The 19151-nt window shown below is 52.0% G+C and overlaps 1 protein-coding gene across 6 annotated transcripts; it reads left to right on the top strand.

The window, feature by feature from the left end:
• The first annotated feature begins 4133 nt into the window (after positions 1-4133).
• On the top strand, positions 4134-18713 carry ZDHHC16 (zinc finger DHHC-type palmitoyltransferase 16). 6 transcript variants are annotated; one of them, XM_038743793.1, is made up of 11 exons: positions 4134-4151; positions 14828-15064; positions 15163-15357; positions 15487-15575; positions 15780-15808; positions 16312-16445; positions 16574-16621; positions 17307-17392; positions 17697-17800; positions 17898-17968; positions 18288-18713. In XM_038743793.1, the coding sequence occupies exons 2-11, from the start codon at positions 14834-14836 to the stop codon at positions 18708-18710; spliced, it is 1410 nt and encodes a 469-aa protein (XP_038599721.1). In that variant the 5' UTR covers positions 4134-4151; positions 14828-14833; the 3' UTR covers positions 18711-18713. The 6 variants fall into 6 exon arrangements, with proteins under 6 accessions (XP_038599721.1, XP_038599722.1, XP_038599720.1 ...); XM_038743792.1 differs by lacking the exon at positions 4134-4151 and adding an exon at positions 10283-10298; XM_038743796.1 differs by lacking the exon at positions 4134-4151 and adding an exon at positions 10284-10298 and having other exon boundaries at positions 17539-17800; positions 18288-18485.
• The last annotated feature ends 438 nt before the right edge of the window (positions 18714-19151 follow it).

The following is a 19151-nucleotide window of genomic DNA, read 5'->3' on the forward strand; positions in this document are numbered from 1 at the left end:
TGTCAGCTGTGTGACTTTGGCCAAGTCACTTCACTTCTCTGGGCCTCAGTTACCTCTTCTGTAAAATGGGGGTTAATAATAATAATGATGGTATTTGTTAAGCACTTGCTATGTGCAAAGCACTGTTCTAAGTGCTGGGGAGGCTACAAGGTGAGGAGGTTGTCCCACCGTGGGCTCAAACAGTTTTAATCCCCGTTTTACAGATGAGGGAACGGAAGCACAGAGAAGTTAAGTGACTTGCCCAAAGTCACACAGCTGACGGTGGAGTCGGAATTTGAACCCATGACCTCTGACTCCAAAGTCCGTGCTCTTTCCACGGAGCACCCCCGTGGGACTACCTGATCACCTTGTATCCTTCCCAGCGCTTAGAACAGTGCTTTGCACATAGTAAGCGCTTAATAGATGTTATTATTATTATTACTTAACTTCTCTGTGCCTCAGTTCCCTCATCTGTAAAATGGGGGTTAAGACCGTGAGACCCCCGTGGGACAACCTGATCACCTTGTAACTTCCCCAGCGCTTAGAACAGTGCTTTGCACGGAGTGAGCGCTTAATAAATATTATTATTATCACTTCTCTGTGCCTCAGTTCCCTCATCTGTAAAATGGGGGTTAAGACCGTGAGCCCCCCGTGGGATTACCTGATCACCTTGTAACCTCCCCAGCGCTTAGAACAGTGCTTTGCACATAGTAAGCACTTAATAAATACGATTGAATGAATAAATGTTATTACTATTATTATTACTTCTCTGTGCCTGTTATCGACAAGTAGGGTGCAAAATAGGTTAATCGGTGTAAATCGGCCGCAGGGTTCGTGTAGCCCTACTGAGAGCTCCCCTCCTCCAGGAGGCCTTCCCAGACTGAGCCCCTTCCTTCTTCTCCCCCTCGTCCCCCTCTCCATCCCCCCCATCTTACCTCCTTCCCTTCCCCACAGCACCTGTATAATATGGATATATGTTTGTACATATTTATTACTCTATTTATTTATTTTACTCATACATATCGATTCTATTTATTTTATTTTGTTAGTATGTTTGTTTTTTGTCTTTGTCTCCCCCTTCTAGACTGTGAGCCCACTGTTGGGTAGGGACCGTCTCTATAGGTTGCCAACTTGTACTTCCCAAGTGCTTAGTACAGTGCACTGCACACAGTAAGCGCTCAATAAATAAGATTGATTGATTGATTGGTGACGCGGATAGGAAAAATGACTCGGAGACATGAGTTCAGATAGAGCAGGAAAGAAGGAAAGTGAATACCTGCCCGTTGACCTCCCGGGAGAGGGATGAGTGACAAGCAGCCCCGATCCCAGCCTCTTCTTCCTCTTTTATTGGGTTTCAAATCCGAGCTACACAAAGGATTCCCGAGAGTTGTGCCGCACGTGAGGCCTTGGCATTCCTAGATCCCAAGTTAAAGTCCAACCGTTTGTTTGTCATGATTTGGTCAGTGTTAAAATCCCCGTTTACAGGATGATATCAGGAGATGATAACGGTCAACATTCATTCATTCAATCGTATTTATTGAGCGCTTACTGTGTGCAGAGCACTGGACTAAGCGCTTGGGGAGTCCAAGTTGGCAACACATAGAGACGGCCCCTACCCAACAGCGGGCTCACAGGCTAGAAGGGGGAGACAGAGAACAAGACTAAACATATTAACAAAATAAAATAAATAGAATATGTACAGGTAAAATAGAGTAATGCATACAAAACAAAACATATTAACAAAATAAAATAAATAGAATATGTACAAGTAAAATAGAGTAATAAATACATGCAAACATATATACAGGTGCTGTGGGGAAGGGAAGGAGGTAAGGCGGGGGGGATGGAGAGGGAGGAGGGGGCTCAGTGTGGTGTTGTCCACAGCGGACTTGACATGACTGACTCCATTTTGTGTATGCTGACAGTAACCCTCTTATTTTTAGACTGTGAGCCCACTGTTGGGTAGGGACCGTCTCTATATGTTGCCAACTTGTCCTTCCCAAGCGCTTAGTACAGTGCTCTGCACACAGTAAGCGCTCAATAAATACGATTGATGATGATGATGATGATTTCTGCAGGCTGAGAGAACAAGTCTGTAACAGGTGCCTTCAAGGCCATCAACAAGTAACACCCATCCGAAGACGAAGGTAATTTACATCCCTATTAACAAGAATTTACATCCCTATCACCTATCTATGCAAGGCCATAGGGCACAAGAATTTACAGCCCTATTACCTATCTATGCAAGGCGTGGGAATGGAGAACAAAGATAATTTGTAACATCCTGCCGGTCCCAATTCCTGAAATGCCTGAAATTTCCAAATGCCCCTCGTCCCTCTCCCGGGAGGTGAACGGGTAGGTACTGCCACTTTCCTTCTTTTCTGCTCTATCTGAACTCATGTCTCCGAATCATTTTTCCTCTCTGCGGTACAAGAACCCTGCGGCCGATTTACACCGTGTTAACCTATTTTTGCGCCCTACTTGTCGATAACAGCAACTTCCCTCCCTCGATTGCTTATTTTGTGATACCCGAGGCAGAACCCAAGAAGCAGTGTGGCCTAATGGATAGAGCAACAGCCTGGGAAACAGAGGACCTGGGTTCTAACCAAGACTCTGCCACATGCCTGTTGCCTTGGGCAAGTCACTTCTTTGTACCTCAGTTACCTCAACTGTAAAATGGGGGGTTACACTGTGAGCTCCATGTTGGACATTCATTCATTCATTCAATCGTATTTATTGAGCGCTTACTGTGTGCAGAGCAATCAATCAATCGTATTTATTGAGCGCTTACCGTGTGCAGAGCACTGGACTAAGCGCTTGGGAAGTACAAGTGGGCAACATAGAGAGACGGTCCCTACCCAACAGTGGGCTCACAGTCTAAAAGGGGGAGGCAGACAACAAAACCAAACATACTAACAAAATAAAATAAATAGAATGGATACGTACAAGTAAAATAAATAGAGTAATAAATATGTACAAGCATATATACATATATACAGGTGCTGTGGGGAAGGGAAGGAGATAAGATGGGGGGATGGAGAGGGGGATGAGGGGGAGAGGAAGGAAGGGGCTCAGTCTGGGAAGGCCTCCTGGAGGAGGTGAGCTCTCAGTAGGGCTTTGAAAGGAGGAAGAGAGCTAGCTTGTTGGACATTCATTCATTCATTCAATCGTATTTATTGAGCGCTTACTGTGTGCAGAGCAATCAATCAATCAATCGTATTTATTGAACGCTTACCGTGTGCAAAGCACTGGACTAAGCGCTTGGGAAGTCCAAGTTGGCAACATACAGAGACGGTCCCTACCCAACAGTGGGCTCACACTCTAAAAGGGGGAGACAGAGAACAAAACCAAACATACTAACAAAATAAATAGAATAGGTATGTACAAGTAAAATAAATAGAGTAATAAATACATACAAACATATATACATATATACAGGTGCTGTGGGGAAGGGAAGGAGGTAAGAGGAGGGGGATGGAGAGGGGGACGAGGGGGAGAGGAAGGAAGGGGCTCAGTTGTGGGAAGGCCTCCTGGAGGAGGTGAGCTCTCAGTAGGGCCTTGAAGGGAGAAAGAGAGGTAGCTTGGAGCCCACTGTTGGGTAGGGACCGTCTCTATATGTTGCCAACATGTACTTCCCAAGCGCTTAGTACAGTGCTCCGCGCACAGTAAGCGCTCAATAAATACGATTGAATGAATGAATGAATGAAAGTGCGGAGGGAGGGCATACACAGGATGGGGACATCCCAGACAGAGAGGAGCCACTTTGGTTAATGTTACTTTACAAACACTGGACTGCGCTCGGTCTGCACAAAGTAAAGGGTTACTGTTGGCCTGCGCAAGATGGAGTCAGTCGTGCCAAGTCCGCTGGTGGACAACAGTGCCTCAGTTCCCTCATCTGTAAAATGGGGGTTAAGGCCGTGAGCCCCCCGAGGGACAACCTGATCACCTTGTAACCTCCCCAGCGCTTAGAACAGTGCTTTGGACATAGTAAGCGCTTCATGAATGCCATTATTATTGTTGAAGGGAGGAAGCCGAGAGGGAGGGGTTTTTTGCCTCAGGAAAAACTACATTTCCCGGCATGCAGCGGGGCGGGGGGCCGCTGGGGCGCATGCGCGGTGGGGCGGCGCGCGGCGGCGGCTGCGGAGGAGGAGGTCGGGGGTCTCGGACAGCAGGTAGGGAGCGACCCCTTCGCGGCCTGCGGGACCCGGATGTAGGTGGGCGGACAGCGCGCGCCCCTGACGCTCCCCGCGGGCACAACTGCCCCGGGGCCGCCAGGGGGCGCGCGCGCGCGCGCGCTCCTCCCCGGGCTGTTCCCGGGGGGGCCGCTGGGGGGCGGTAGGGCTCCCCATCCATCCATCATTCAATCAATCAATCGTATTGATTGAGCGCTTACTGTGTGCAGAGCACTGTACTAAGCGCTTGGGAAGTCCAAGTCGGCAACATATGGAGACGGTCCCTACCCAACAGCGGGCTCACAGTCTAGAAGGGGGAGACATCAATCAATCAATCAATCGTATTTATTGAGCGCTTACTGTGTGCAGAGCACTGGACTAAGCGCTTGGGAAGTACAAGTTGGCAACGTCTAGAGACGGTCCCTACCCAACAGCGGGCTCACAGTCTAGAAGGGGGAGACATCAATCAATCAATCAATCAATCAATCAATCGTATTTATTGAGCGCTTACTGTGTGCAGAGCACTGAACTAAGCGCTTGGGAAGTACAAGTTGGCAACATCTAGAGACAGTCCCTACCCAACAGTGGGCTCACAGTCTAGAAGGGGGAGACAGAGAACAAAACCAAACATACAAATAAAATAAATAGAATAGATAGGTACAAGTAAAATAAAGAAATAAATATATGTACAAACATATATCCATATATACAGGTGCTGTGGGGAGGGGAAGGAGGTAAGATGGGGGGATGGAGAGGGGGTCGAGGGAGAGAGGAAGGAAGGGGCTCAGTCTGGGAAGGCAGACATGGAACAAAACACATTCTAGACTGTGAGCCCACTGTTGGGTAGGGACCGTCTCTATATGTTGCCAACTTGTACTTCCCAAGCGCTTAGTACAGTGCTCTGCACACAGTAAGCGCTCAATAAATACCATTGAATGTTTCATTCATTCGTTCTCCTCCCCTTCTCCATCCCCCCCCCCCCCCCCCCCCCCACCGCCTTACCTCCTTCCCTTCCCCGCAGCACCTGTATATATGTATATATATATATATTTGTACGGATTTATCACCCTATTTATTTATTTATTTTACTTGTACATATTTATTCTACTTATTCCATTTTAATATGTTTTATTTTGTTGTCTGTCTCCCCTTTCTAGACTGTGAGCCCGCTGTTGGGTAGGGACCGTCTCTCTGTGTTGCCAACTTGTACTCTCCCAAGCGCTTAGGACAGTGCTCTGCACACAGTAAGCGCTCAATAAATACGATTGATTCATTCATTCATTCTCCTCCCCCTCTCCATCCCCCCCCCCCCCCCCCCCCCCGCCTTACCTCCTTCCCTTCCCCGCAGCACCTGTATATATGTATATATATTTGTACGGATTTATCACCCTATTTATTTATTTATTTTACTTGTACATATTTATTCTACTTATTTTATTTTGTTAATATGTTTTATTTTGTTGCCTGTCTCCCCCTTCTAGACTGTGAGCCCGCTGTTGGGTAGGGGCCGTCTCTATACGTTGCCAACTTGTACTTCCCAAGTGCTTAGGACAGTGCTCTGCACACAGTAAGCGCTCAATAAATACGATTGAATTCATTATTTTGTTAATATGTTTTGTTTTGTTGTCTGTCTCCCCTTCTAGACTGAGCCCGCAGTTGGGTAGGGACCGTCTCTCTATGTTGCCGACTTGTACTTCCCAAGTGCTTAGTACAGTGCTCTGCACACAGTAAGCGCTCAATACATACGATTGAATTCATTCATGCATTCGCATTCATTCATTCATTCAATCGTATATATTGAGCGCTTACTGTGTGCAGAGCACTGTACTAAGCGCTTGGGAAGTACAACTCGGCAACACACAGAGACGGTCCCTACCCAACAGTGGGCTCACAGTCTAGAAGGGGGAGACAGAGAACAAAACACATTCATTCATTCATTCATTCATTCATCCATCCTCCCCCTTTCCATCCCCCCCACCTTACCTCCTTCCCTTCCCCACAGCACCTGTATATATGTATATATATTTGTACGGATTTATTACCCTATTCATTTATTTATTTTACTTGAACATATTTATTCTACTTATTTTATTTTGTTACTATGCAGCAGAGTGAAGTATAGACTGAAGTGCGTGGCTTAGTGGAAAGGGCCCGGGCTTGTGAGTCAGAGGACGTGGGTTCTAATCCCGGCTCCGCCACTTGTCTGCTGTGTGACTTTGGGCTAGTCACTTCACTTCTCTGGGCCTCCGTGACTTCATCCGGAAAAGGGGATTAAGACTGGGAGCCCCACGTGGGACAACCTGATTACCTTTTGTCTACCCCAGCAGCTTAGGACAGTGCTTGGCACATAGTAAACGCTTAACAAATACCATCATTATAATTGCAGTGCAACCAAATCAGAGTTAATGTAACAGTATAACAGAATTGAAGGCACATCTCCTCCGAGAAGCCTTCCCTGATTAAGCCTTCTTTCTACTCCCTTCTGTGCTGCTCATTCATCCTCCCATCCCCACAGCACCTATTTGTCTGTGTCTATCTGTAATTTTGTATTCCACAGCACATATTTGTATCTATCTGTAATTTTGTATTCCACAGCACATATTTGTATCTATCTGTAATTTTGTATTTATTTATTTATATTAATGTCTGGCCCTCTAGACTGTGAGCTTGTTGTGGGCGGGAATGTGTCTGTTGTTATATTGCACTCTCCCAAGTGCTTAGTACAGTGCTTTCCACACAGTAAGCGCTCAAAAAATAGGATTGAATGAATGGATGGCAGGCACATTCCCTGCCCACAACGAGTTTACAGTCTAGCCTGCTGAACACGGGCCGTTTAATCTGCTCTCCACCCTACCCCATGTTCCTTGCCCTTTGCCACCAGGCCAGATGGAAGCTTGTGGGGGGGAGCCTATGCCCTCATTGCCCAACTTGTACTTCCCAAACGCTTAGTACAGTGCTCTGCACACAGTAAGCGCTCAATAGATACGATTGAATGAATGAATGAATGAATTGCCCCTGTGTGTCGACTATGCCCCAGCCCCACAGGATGTATGTCAATATTCTTAAATTTCCCTTCTCCGTAATTGATTTTCATGCCTCTCCTCCCCTGTAGCCTGTAAGCTTCTTGTGGGCAGGGGTCATGATGATTATGGTCTATGTTAAACACTCACTATGTGTCAGGCACTGTACTAAGCACTGGGGTGGACACAAGCAAATCAGGTTGGACACAGTCTCTGTTTCATGACTATCAACTATCAGCTCGAGCAGTGTGGCTCGAAAGAGCCCGGGCTTTGGAGTCAGAGGTCATGGGTTCAGATTCCACCTCCACCACTTGTCTGCTGTGCGACCTTGGGCGAGTCACTTTACTTCTCTGGGCCTCAGTTCCCTCATCTGTAAAGTGGGGATTGAGACTGCGAGCCCCAAGTGGGGCAGGGACTGTGTCCAACCTGATTTACTTGTATCCACCGCAGCACTTAGTTTTTGGTTTTTTTGATGGCACTTATTAAGCGCTTACTATGTGGAAAGCACTGCTCTAAGTGCTGGGGAGGTTACAGCTCTTAGAACAGTGCTTTGCACATAGTAAGCGCTTAACAAATGCCATTATTATTATTATTATTACAAGGTGATCAGATTGTCCCACGGGGGGCTCACAGTCTTAATCCCCATTTTACAGATGAGGTCACTGAGGCCCAGAGAAGTTAAGTGATTTGCCCAGTGTCACACAGCTGACAATTGGCGGAGCTGGGATTTGAACCCATGACCTCTGACTCCAAAGCCCGGGCTCTTTCGAGCCACGCTGCTTTCCGTTCCCGTTCGGTGAATGGCGCATAGTAAACACTTAACAAATGCCATAATTATTACTGTATTGTGCTTTCCCAAGTGCTTAGAACAGTGCTGTGCACTCAGTCTTGTCTTATGCTGTTGAGTCAACTCTGACCCATAGCCACACCATGGACACATTATTCATTTATTCATTCATTGGTATTTATTGAGCGCTTACTGTGTACAGAGCACTGTACTAAGCGCTTGGGAAGTCCAAGTTGGCAACATCTAGAGACGGTCTCTACCCAACAGCGGGCTCACAGTCTAGAAGGGGGAGACGGACAACAAAACAAAACATATAAACCAAATAAAATAAATAGAATAAATATGTACAAGTAAAATAAATAAATACAGTAATAAGTACAAACATATATACGTATATACAGGTGCTGTGGGGAGGGGAAGGAGGTAAAGTGGGGAGGATGGGGAGGGGGATGAGGGGGAGAGGAAGGAGGGGGCTCAGTGTGGGAAGGCCTCCTGGAGGAGGTGAGCTTTCAGTAGGGCTTTGAAGGGAGGAAGAGAGCGAGTTTGGCGGATGTGTGGAGGGAGGGCATTCCAGGCCAGGGGGAGGACGTGGGCCAGAGGTCAGACATTAAGCACTTAATACAGTTGATTGATTAAAAAAAGAAATTGTGGCACTGGGGAAGCACTTAGTATGTGCTAAGCACTTGGATAGATACAAGATCACCTGGTTGGAGAAGCAGCGTGGCTCAGTGGAAAGAGCCCGGGCTTTGGAGTCAGAGGTCATGGGTTCAAATCCAGGCTCTGCCAACTGTGTGACTTTGGGCAAGTCACTCCACTTCTCTGGGCCTCAGTTCCCTCATCTGTAAAATGGGGATTAAAACTGTGAGCCCCACGTGGGACAACCTGATCACCTTGTATCCCCCCAGCACTTAGAACAGTGCTTTGCGCATAGTAAGCGCTTAACAAATGCCATTATTATTATTATTATTGGATCCAGCCCCTGTCCCACCCGGAGCTCACAATGTAAGTAGGAGGGAGAGCAGATATTGAATCTCCCCATGGTCCCTGTGGCAGACTTGTGCAGTTAGACTTTTCCTCATCCACATCTTATCTCTTCCCCTCCTCTCCCTCTCCATCCCCCCCGCCTTACCTCCTTCCCTTCCCCACAGCTCCTGTATATATGGATATATGTTTGTATGGATTTATTACTCTATTTATTTTACTTGTACCTATCTATTCTATTTATTTTATTTTGTTAGTATGTTTGGTTTTGTTCTCTGTCTCCCCCTTCTAGACTGTGAGCCCGCTGTTGGGTAGGGACCGTCTCTCTGTGTTGCCAACTTGTACTTCCCAAGCACTTAGTCCAGTGCTCTGCACCCAGTAAGCGCTCAATAAATACGATTGATTGATCGATTAGCATTCCTCTCCCCCACTCCAGCATCCCATTCCCCATCCCAGCTGCAGCCTGAGGAGCTTCTCCGGGTTTCCCATTCATCTACGTGCCCGCAGAAGAGGTTGTCTTTCCTCCGTGAGAGGGTGACCGAAAAGGCCAACGTGAGCCCCATGGTCTCAGCCACATTGCGCACACACAAAGGCTGCCCCTCATTCATTCGTATTTATTGAGCGCTTACTGTGTGCAGAGCACTGTACTAAGCGCTTAGGAAGTACAATTTGGCAACATCTGGAGACGGTCCCTACCCAACAGTGGGCTCACAGTCTAGAAGGGGGAGACAGAACAAAACGAAACATATTAACAAAATAAAATAAATAGAATAAATATGTACCCTCGCTGTGTTGCCCGTGTTTACGCATCGCCCACCGTTAACACGTCTTCCCCAGGGACTGAGGGGGTCATTCATTCATTCAATCGTATTTATTGAGACTTATTGAGATTTATGTTTAGACTGTGAGCCCACCGTTGGGTAGGGACCGTCTCTATATGTTGCCAACTTGTACTTCCCAAACGCTTAGTACAGTGCTCTGCACACAGTAAGCGCTCAATAAATACGATTGATTGATTGATTGAGCACTTACTGTGTGCAGGGCACTGTATTAAGCTCTTGGGAAGCCCAAGTTGGCAACATATAGAGACGGTCCCTACCCAACAGTGGGCTCACAGTGGGCCCCATCCCCCTCGCCTTACCTCCTTCCCCTCCCCACAGCACCTGTATATATGTTTGTATGTATTTATTACTCTATTTTATTTGTACATATTTATTCTATTTATTTTATTTTGTTAATATGTTTGGTTTTGTTCTCTGTCTCCCCCTTCTAGACTGTGGGCCCGCTGTTGGGTAGGGACCGTCTCTATATGTTGCCAGCTTGGACTTCCCAAGCGCTTAGTACAGTGCTCTGCACACAGTAAGCACTCAATAAATACGATTGAATGAAATGAATCCCCACTATATACATATATCCTGTATATATGTTTGTACGTTTGTACGTATTTATTACTCTATTTGTACATATTTATTCTATTTATTTTATTTTGTTAATATGTTTTGTTTTGTTGCCTGTCTCCCCCTTCTAGACTGTGAGCCCGCTGTTGGGTAGGGACCATCTCTATATGTTGCCAACTTGGACTTCCCAAGCGCTTAGTACAGTGCTCTGCACACAGTAAGCGCTCAATAAATACGATTGAATGAATGAATAGAAGGGGGAGACAGAGAACAAAACAAAACATATTACCAAAATAAAATGAATAGAATAAATATGTACAAATAAAATAAATAAGTAGAGTAATAAATCCTGGGGTCCCAGGATCCCACCCGCCCAGAGTGAGAGTTGGGGTGCGGGAGTGCCATGGGGAGGGATTTAGGACTGTCTCTATATGTTGCCAACTTGTACTTTCCAAGCGCTTAGTACAGTGCTTTGCACACAGTAATCGCTCAATAAAGACGATTGATCGATTGATTTGGGCATCAGCATGGGAAGTGGGCATATGGGAGCGATTGCCTCAGTGGAAGCTCATTGGCACTTGCGTAGCCTCCGCAGGGCAGTCTCTCTCTAGTCTGCAAATGCTCCCAAATCATTTATTACTCTATTTATTTATTTTCCTTGTACATATCTATTCTATTTTGTAGTATGTTTGGTTTTGTCTCCCCCTTTTAGACTGTGAGCCCACTGTTGGGTAGGGACTGTCTCTATATGTTGCCAATCTGTACTTCCCAAGCGCTTAGTCCAGTGCTCTGCATACAGTAAGCGCTCAATAAATACGATTGATGATGATGATGATTTTCCTCGTCGTGGAAAAGTTTAGAAGAATATCCACAAATTGTCAGCGGTTTTACGGAGCTCTGGTTGGGGCGCGCGCAGAGCCTTTCTTGCTTCCTTTCATTTCGTTTCCGGAGGACAGGAGGAGGATGAAGTAGGTTGTGGGGTTTGAAAGAGCTCACCTCCTCCAGGAGGCCTTCCCAGACTGAGCCCCTTCCTTCCTCTCCCCCTCGTCCCCCTTTCCATCCCCCCCATCTTACCTCCTTCCCTTCCCCACAGCACCTGTATATATGTATATATGTTTGTGCATATTTATTACTCTATTTATTTTACTTGTACATATCTAGTCTATTTTGTTAGTATGTTTGGTTTTGTTCTCTGTCTCCCCCTTTTAGGCTCTGAGCCCACTATTGGGTAGGGACTGTCTCTATATGTTGCCAACTTGTACTTCCCAAGCGCTTAGTACAGTGCTCTGCACACAGTAAGCGCTCAGTAAATACGATTGATGATGATGAAGCTTAGAAGGAGCTGGAGGGAACTAGCAACGGGGACGCCGAGAGGCACCGTCCAGGGCAAGGGCAGGGAATGCGTCTATTACAGCGTTTTTTTGTACTCTCCCAAGCGCTGAAGTACGGTCCTCAATAAATACGATTGAGTGGCTGATTCAGAGGAGACGACGCCACTGTTGGGTAGGGACCGTCTGTATATGTTGCCAACTTGTACTTCCCAAGCGCTTAGTACAGTGCTCTGCACACAGTAAGCGCTCAATAAATACGATTGATGATGATGGTTACCGACTCGGACAAGGGGAAACCAAAGAGGGAAGGAGGGAGAGAAAGGAGGCCCATGCAGTTGGCCCGAAGGAGTGCGAGAAGGCCAAGTGGGAGCCCCCAGGGGTATCATTCATTCATTCATTGATTCAGTCGTATTTATTGAGCGCTTACTGTGGGAGAGCACTGTACTGAGCGCTTGGAAAGTACAATTTGGCAACAGATAGAATCCCTACCCAACAACGCCTGGAGAGGTGGAGTGTGTTGCTGGGAGGAGCAGCATGAGGCAGTGGCTACAGCCTGGGCCTCAGAGTCAGAAGGACATGGGTTCCAATTCTGCCGCTGCCACTTGTCTGCTGTGTGGCCTTGGGCAAGCCACTTTGCTTCTCTGTGCTTCAGTTACCTCGTTTGTAAAATGGGGATGAAGACTGTGAGTCCTTTGCGGGACAGGGACTGTGTCCAACTCAATTTGCTTGAAATAATAATAATAATGTTGGTATTTGTTAAGCGCTTACTATATGCCAAGCACTGTTCTAAGCGCTGGGGCAGATACAGGGTCATCAGGTTGTCCCACGTGGGGCTCACGGTCTTAATACCCATTTTAACTGAGGCCCAGAGAAGTGAAGTGACTTGCCCAAAGTCACACAGCTGACAATAATAATGATGACATTTATTAAGCGCTTACTATGTGCAAAGCACTGTTCTAAGCGCTGGGGAGGTTACACGGTGATCAGGTTGTCCCATGGGGGCTCACACTCTTAATCCCCATTTTCCAGATGAGGGAACTGAGGCCCAGAGAAGTGAAGTGACTTGCCCAAAGTCACACAGGTGGCAAGTGGCAGAGTCGGGATTTGAACCCATGACCTCTGACCCCAAAGCCCGGGCTCTTTCCACTGAGCCAGGCTGCTCCCCTAGCAGCATATGCCCCCCAGCGCTTAGTAGAGTGCTTGACCCACAGTAAGCGCTTAAGCGTGGCTCAGTGGAAAGAGCCCGGGCTTGGGAGTCAGAGGTCATGGGTTCAAATCCTGGCTCTGCCACTTGCCACCTGTGTGACTTTGGGCAAGTCACTTCACTTCTCTGGGCCTCAGTTCCCTCATCTGGAAAATGGGGATTAAGACTGTGAGCCCCACATGGGACAACCCGATCACCTTGCATCCCCCCAGCGCTTAGAACAGTGCTTTGCACATAGTAGGCGCTTAACAAATACTATTATTATTATTATTATTATTATTATTATTATTATTATTATACCACAGTTATTATTATTCCCAGGCCGGGCCCACGGGATCCAGCTGCCCTTTTCGTTTGAGATGTCCGTGTTTGTCCAACAGGGAGTTTTAGCCTTAGCCCTGAGGCGGCGGGAGATTAGGGAATGAGCCCCGCTTCGGGCAGGGATACAGATGGGACAGGGCAGCTAGTATATATGTATGTACGTATATATGTTTGTACAGATTTATTACTCTATTTTACTTGTACATATTTATTCTATTTTGTTAATATGTTTTGTTGTCTGTCTCCCCCTTCTAGACTGTGAACCTGCTGTTGGGTAGGGACCGTCTCTTAGAACAGTGCTTTGCACCTAGTAAGCGCTTAATAAATGCCATCATTATTATTATTTTTATATGTTGCCAGCTTAGTCCAGTGCTCTGCACACAGTAAGCGCTCAATAAATACGATTGAATGAATGAATGAGAAGGGCCTGGCTCAGGCGTCCTGGCCCCGTCTTCTCAGCTCCTTGTCCTCCGTCGGAGGAGACGGGTGCCCTCCCGGCTCTCCCAAGGGTCGCCCGTTTCCCGGTCTCAAGCGGGTCATCATCATCATCATCATCAATCGTATTTATTGAGCGCTTACTGTGTGCAGAGCACTGTACTAAGCGCTTGGGAAGTACAAGTTGGCAACATATAGAGACGGTCCCTACCCAACAGTGGGCTCACAGTCTAAAAGGGGGAGACAGAGAACAAAACCCAACATACTAACAAAATAAAATAAATAGAATAGATATGTACAAGTAAAATAAATAGAGTAACGAATATATACATATATACAGGTGCTGTGGGGAAGGGAAGGAGGTAAGATGGGGGATGGAGAGGGGGATGAGGGGAGGAGGAAGGAAGGGGCTCGGTCTGGGAAGGCCTCTTGGAGGAGGTGAGCTCTCAGTAGGGCCTTGAAGGGAGGAAGAGAGCTAGTAAGGGTCCCGGCTCCTTCTCCTCTCTCTGAGAGTCTGTATCCCCGACGGTTGGGTTGCGTCCACCGGAGCCCCGTCGAGAAGGGCCTCCCTTGGGTCTGAGGCCAGAGTTGCGGCGATGCTCACACCGCCTCCTTCCCCGGGGCAGCTCCGGTACCTAGTAGGTGCCGGGGACAGGCGAATCGGTAACGATGCCTCCGTCTCGGGGCCGCCCAGGGCTCCCGGCCGCGGGTCATCATCATCATCATCAATCGTATTTATTGAGCGCTTACTATGTGCAGAGCACTGTACTAAGCGCTGGGGAAGTACAAATTGGCAACATCTAGAGACAGTCCCTACCCAACAGTGGGCTCACAGTCTAAAAGGGGGAGACAGACAACGAAACAAAACACGTGGACTGATTCCCTGGGGAGGAGGGGACCACTGCTGAGTAAAGAGCTCACTGTTACCTTTCCATGTCTGCTAAGTGTGGCAGAAATAAAGGGATTTGGTTTTTTGAAGAAGTTACGGCTGCTGCTGCTCTTCTCTGAGCGCCGACCGGGCTGTCCTTTTTGTCAGGTTCACACTGACTGAAGGGCTTGATGAGACCCAGGCCCTTAGACCGTGTCCCCCGGCCGCGACAACTTGTTGCCAACTTGTACTTCCCAAGCGCTCAGTCCAGTGCTGTGCACACAGTAAGCGCTCAATAAATACGATTGATTGATTGATTGATTGATTGACAGGGGGCCATGCCCGTTCGCCGGGGCCTGCCCCTGGGGCCGCTGCGCCTCTGCCTGCGCCGCTCCCTATGCCGCCGCTGGCCGGCCCCGCTGCGGAGCTTGGGGCTGTACTGGCAGTACGGCCGGCTCTGCCTGCGCTCTCTGCTCTACAACTCTTTCGGGGGCAGCGACGCGGCCATCGACGCCCTCTTCGAGCCCGTCTACTGGCTGGTGGACCACGTGACCCGCTGGTTCGGGGTGGTGAGTGGCCCCCGGGGCCCTCGGGAGGGAGGCCGCGGCTCCGGGACCCCCCCCCCTGCCCCGCGGAGCGCGGACCTGACCGCCGCTGGCCCCGGCAGGTATTTGTGGCGTTGGTGGTCGCGCTGACCGGCTCCATCGTGCTCATCGTCTACCTGTGCGTCCTGCCCCTCATTCTGCGGACCTACTCCGTCCCCCGCATCTGCTGGCACCTCGTCTACGGCCACTGGAACCTGCTGCTCATCGTCTTCCACTACTACCAGGCCATCACCACCTCCCCCGGATACCCGCCTCAGGTCGGGCCCGTCGCGGGGAGAGGGAGGGCAGGACTGGGGGCCCGGGCTCGAGGGCCACGGACGGCGACGCCGGCCAGCCCGGGGTCCCGGTTGGCCGGGGACTACCGCGGCCTCTTCTCGCCCACCCAGGACAAGAACGAGGTTGCCACCGTGTCCATCTGCAGGAAGTGCATCTACCCCAAGCCGGCCCGAACGCACCACTGCAGCATCTGCAACAGGTGGGCGGTGGCGGCTTCCCTCTGCCCCCGGGTCCCGCGGTCCCTTCCCGCCCGCTGCCCTTTGCTGACGCTTCCCGGGGTGGCCGGCGTCCCGGCCTGCCGGGATGGGTGGGGCGAAGCGTCCTCTTGCGCCGGTCTCACCTCTCAGCCTGCTCCCTTCCCTGCAGGAACGAAAGCTACAGGGCCTTGTCTCTCCCTTCCCAGGTGCGTGCTGAAGATGGATCACCACTGCCGTATCCTTTCTCCGGGCCCTCCGGGCCGGGGGGCTGCCCGGAATTAGAGGCTTAAAACCTCTGGCCTCCCGCCCGGGAGAGCCTCTGAGCCTGGCTCGGACTTCTGCCGCCGTGGGAGGAAAAGAAGGGACAGAGAGGAAGGCCGAGGGGCGGCCGCTTCCTGGGCAAAGGGAGAGCCGGGGGGCTCTGGAGAATCTAGGAAAATCTAGGCCCTTGTCCTTTTCCCTGAGGGGACCAGACGGGCTCACCGTCCCGGCCGCCGGACACCAACCGATGTCCCTTTCCAAAGAGCCCGTCCGGCGGCGGCCTCGTCCTCGGTTGGTGGCCGCCGCCCGCCTTCCCTGGCAGGGCCGGAGCCCACCCGGCTGCCGCCGGCTCTCACCGGCCGAAGCGCGGGGCCGGCGGCAGGAGCGGGAAGAGGCTAGGCCGGGGCCCCGAGGCAGGAAGCCCCACGGGGCCTGCTTTCGTCTGCCCGCCGTGCTCCTTAATGCCCCTGCCGCCAGCCTGGTTGAACAACTGCGTGGGTCACTTTAACCACCGCTACTTCTTCTCTTTCTGCTTCTTCATGACCCTGGGCTGCTTCTACTGCAGCTTCAGCAGCTGGGACCTGTTCCGGGAGGCCTACGCCGCCATCGAGGTGATTGCCCGCTCCCCCCTACCCCCGACGCCATCCCCGAGGAGGGCCGGGCCCCGGGAGGGCTGTCCCGGTCCGGGCGGGCAGGCCGGGTGACCGGGCGCGACCTGTGCTGTTCTCCATCCCCTTAGAAAATGAAACAGCTCCACAAGGACCGACCACAGGCGACGGTCAACCAGGTGTGCTGCCCTCACCACCGCCCCTGCCTCCCGCTGCCCAGGCCCGGGGCCAGACCGCCCAGCTTGGCTCGGGCCCGGGGACGTCTGGGGGCCGCGGGGAAGGTCCTCCGGGTGTCCGTCCGACACACTGGGGAGAACGGGCCGGTGCCAGGGCGGGCGGCCGGCAGAGCCTCCAGGGCGGCCCCGTTACCGCTGGCCTGAGCAGCAGAGGGGTCCGTGAGGGCGCGGGCAGTGGGGCTTAAGGTCAGGGAGAGAGAAGCCGGGGGACAGGTGGTCTTGGCCCGGTCTGGCTTCCTTTGGACCTCCGGGCTCGGAGATCTCCGCCGCCCTGACCGCTGGTTTCTGCTGTGCTTGTGGCCTCGGTCATTAGCTCTCCATCTCCTGAGCTCTTACGAGTCTACCCTGATCCCTCGTATTTCACTTCAACCACCAGTACAGCCCCACTGGCCCCTCCAGGCTCGGTCTCTGGGCATGCCCCACCCCTCCCCACAGCCCTCTCTGCGTGTTGAAGGCCGGGCCCCTCGCTGACACCCCCCCGCCCCGCCGCGCTGCATGGCCGCCTTGGCTTGGGCTGCTGGGTGACAGCGTGTGCCTCCCGCGGGCCGCTTCCCCGCTCCCTCTGTGGCTCCGTCCTCGCCCGCTTCCCTCGCCACACTGAACCCGGCCTTGCCCTTCTGTCTTGCAGACCTATCAACAGACCCCACCCCCGCCCTTCTCCTTCTGGGAAAGGTTTTCCCACAAAAGCATCATCTACCTCTGGGTCCTGTGCAGGTAAGCTCGGCTCCCCATCCTGGGGCGACAGGTCTCCTCCCGACGGGGCGCAGGCAGGTGAGCGTGGTGGGTCCTCGCTGGCCGGCAGGCCGTCCAAGGGGACGGGGCTGGACACCCCCGTCCCGGGATCTCTGATCCCCCTCCAGGAGCCTCCACCCGGCCCAGAGGGAGGGGACGGGGCAGTGCCGGCGGAGGCCGGACGTCTCCTTCCGGGCTGGAGCCGTGGGCCTCCAGCCAGCCGCTACGGCCCACACGGGGAGCCAAGCCCTGCCCGCTTCCACCAGCTCAGTAGGGCTGGCCCTAGGGCTCCTCACTCTGTGGCACGCGGCCCTCATCAGCCGGGGGGAGACGAGCATCGAGCGGCACATCAACAGGAAGGAGCGGCAAAGGCTTCAGAAGAAAGGCAAGGTGAGGGGAGGGGCCTCGCCGGCGGGAGTGGGGGGTCCTCCCGGACCCGGTGGGGCCGTGCGCCTCCGGGCACAACCGGCTTCCTCGCTGGCCCCAGGTCTTCAGGAATCCCTACAACTACGGCTTCCTGGACAACTGGAAGGTGTTCCTGGGTGTGGACACGGGCAGGTGAGAGCGGCCTGGGCCCGGTGGAACCAGGGTGGGGACGGAAGGCAGCCTCGAGTGGAGCCCACCGGCAGCCGGCTCTGCAGGCCGAAGGGACTCGTTGTCCTCTTGAAGGCCCACCCCATCCGCCGCCGTTTTCTCACGCTCAGCCCTCGGGGAGTGGGGACGGCGGTCACGGGGAGGAGGTTGGCCACATCCTGGACGGGCAGGGGGCGAGAACTGGAGCGAGCCGTCCTCGCCGGCTCCGGTTTGCGCCCAGCGAGCGGGAAGACCTCTGGGGCGGCCACCAAGCTCAGGGCCCGTCCGTCTGTCCTTCGCACAGGCACTGGGTCACTCGCGTCCTCCTGCCATCCCGGCACCTGCCCCCCGGGAGCGGGCTGAGCTGGGACGCCCCACTTTGTGCCGGCACACGCCCCCTCGCCCTGATGGCCGTGTAGCCGGGGCTCCCCCGGACTCCGACGTCGGCCAGTCACCGCGAGCCGGTCAGGCCCGGCTCCCGGGCCTCGGCCCGTCACGCTCAGCGGCCCCGGCCGGACCCGGTGGCGGAGGGCTGCGCTCAGGGCAGCCCCCACGCCCGCCCCCGGCTGCAGGAGGGGCCGGTCCCTTCGTCCCTGCAGCCAGGCGGACAGCTGACAGGGGGACTGATTCCCTGGGGAGGAGGGGACCACTGCTGAGGAAAGAGCTCACTGTTACCTTTCCATGTCTGCTAAGTGTGGCAGAAATAAAGGGATTTGGTTTTTTTTAAGAAGTTACGGCTGCTGCTGCTCTTCTCTGAGCGCCGACCGGGCTGTCCTTTTTGTCAGGTTCACACTGACTGGAGGGCTTGTGGGGGAGCGATTCTCTCCAGCAGTCAGCTGCCCGTTGGGGAACAGAGCTGTAGGCCACTTAATTAATTAATGTAGCGCAGCAGGGAGGCCTTTAGTCTGCCCGTCTCAGGTGCCCGAGCCTGGGGCTGGATTACAGTGCCTGCCGCCCGCTGACCCACTGTGAAACCACCCACCGTGGGTCCAGGTGGGGCGAAAAGTGTGTATGATTGTGTGGGACGGTGGGGAGGGGGGAGTTGTTGGGCTAAACTGGAGCTAACGATAATTACGGTATTTATAAAGCACTTACTAAGTGCTGGAGTAGATACAAGGTAATCAGGTTGTCCCTCGTGGGGCTCACGGTCTTGATCCCCATTTTACAG

The sequence above is a fragment of the Tachyglossus aculeatus genome, chromosome 3 (genome assembly GCF_015852505.1).
Source record: "Tachyglossus aculeatus isolate mTacAcu1 chromosome 3, mTacAcu1.pri, whole genome shotgun sequence".
Taxonomy (NCBI): Eukaryota; Metazoa; Chordata; class Mammalia; order Monotremata; family Tachyglossidae; genus Tachyglossus; species Tachyglossus aculeatus.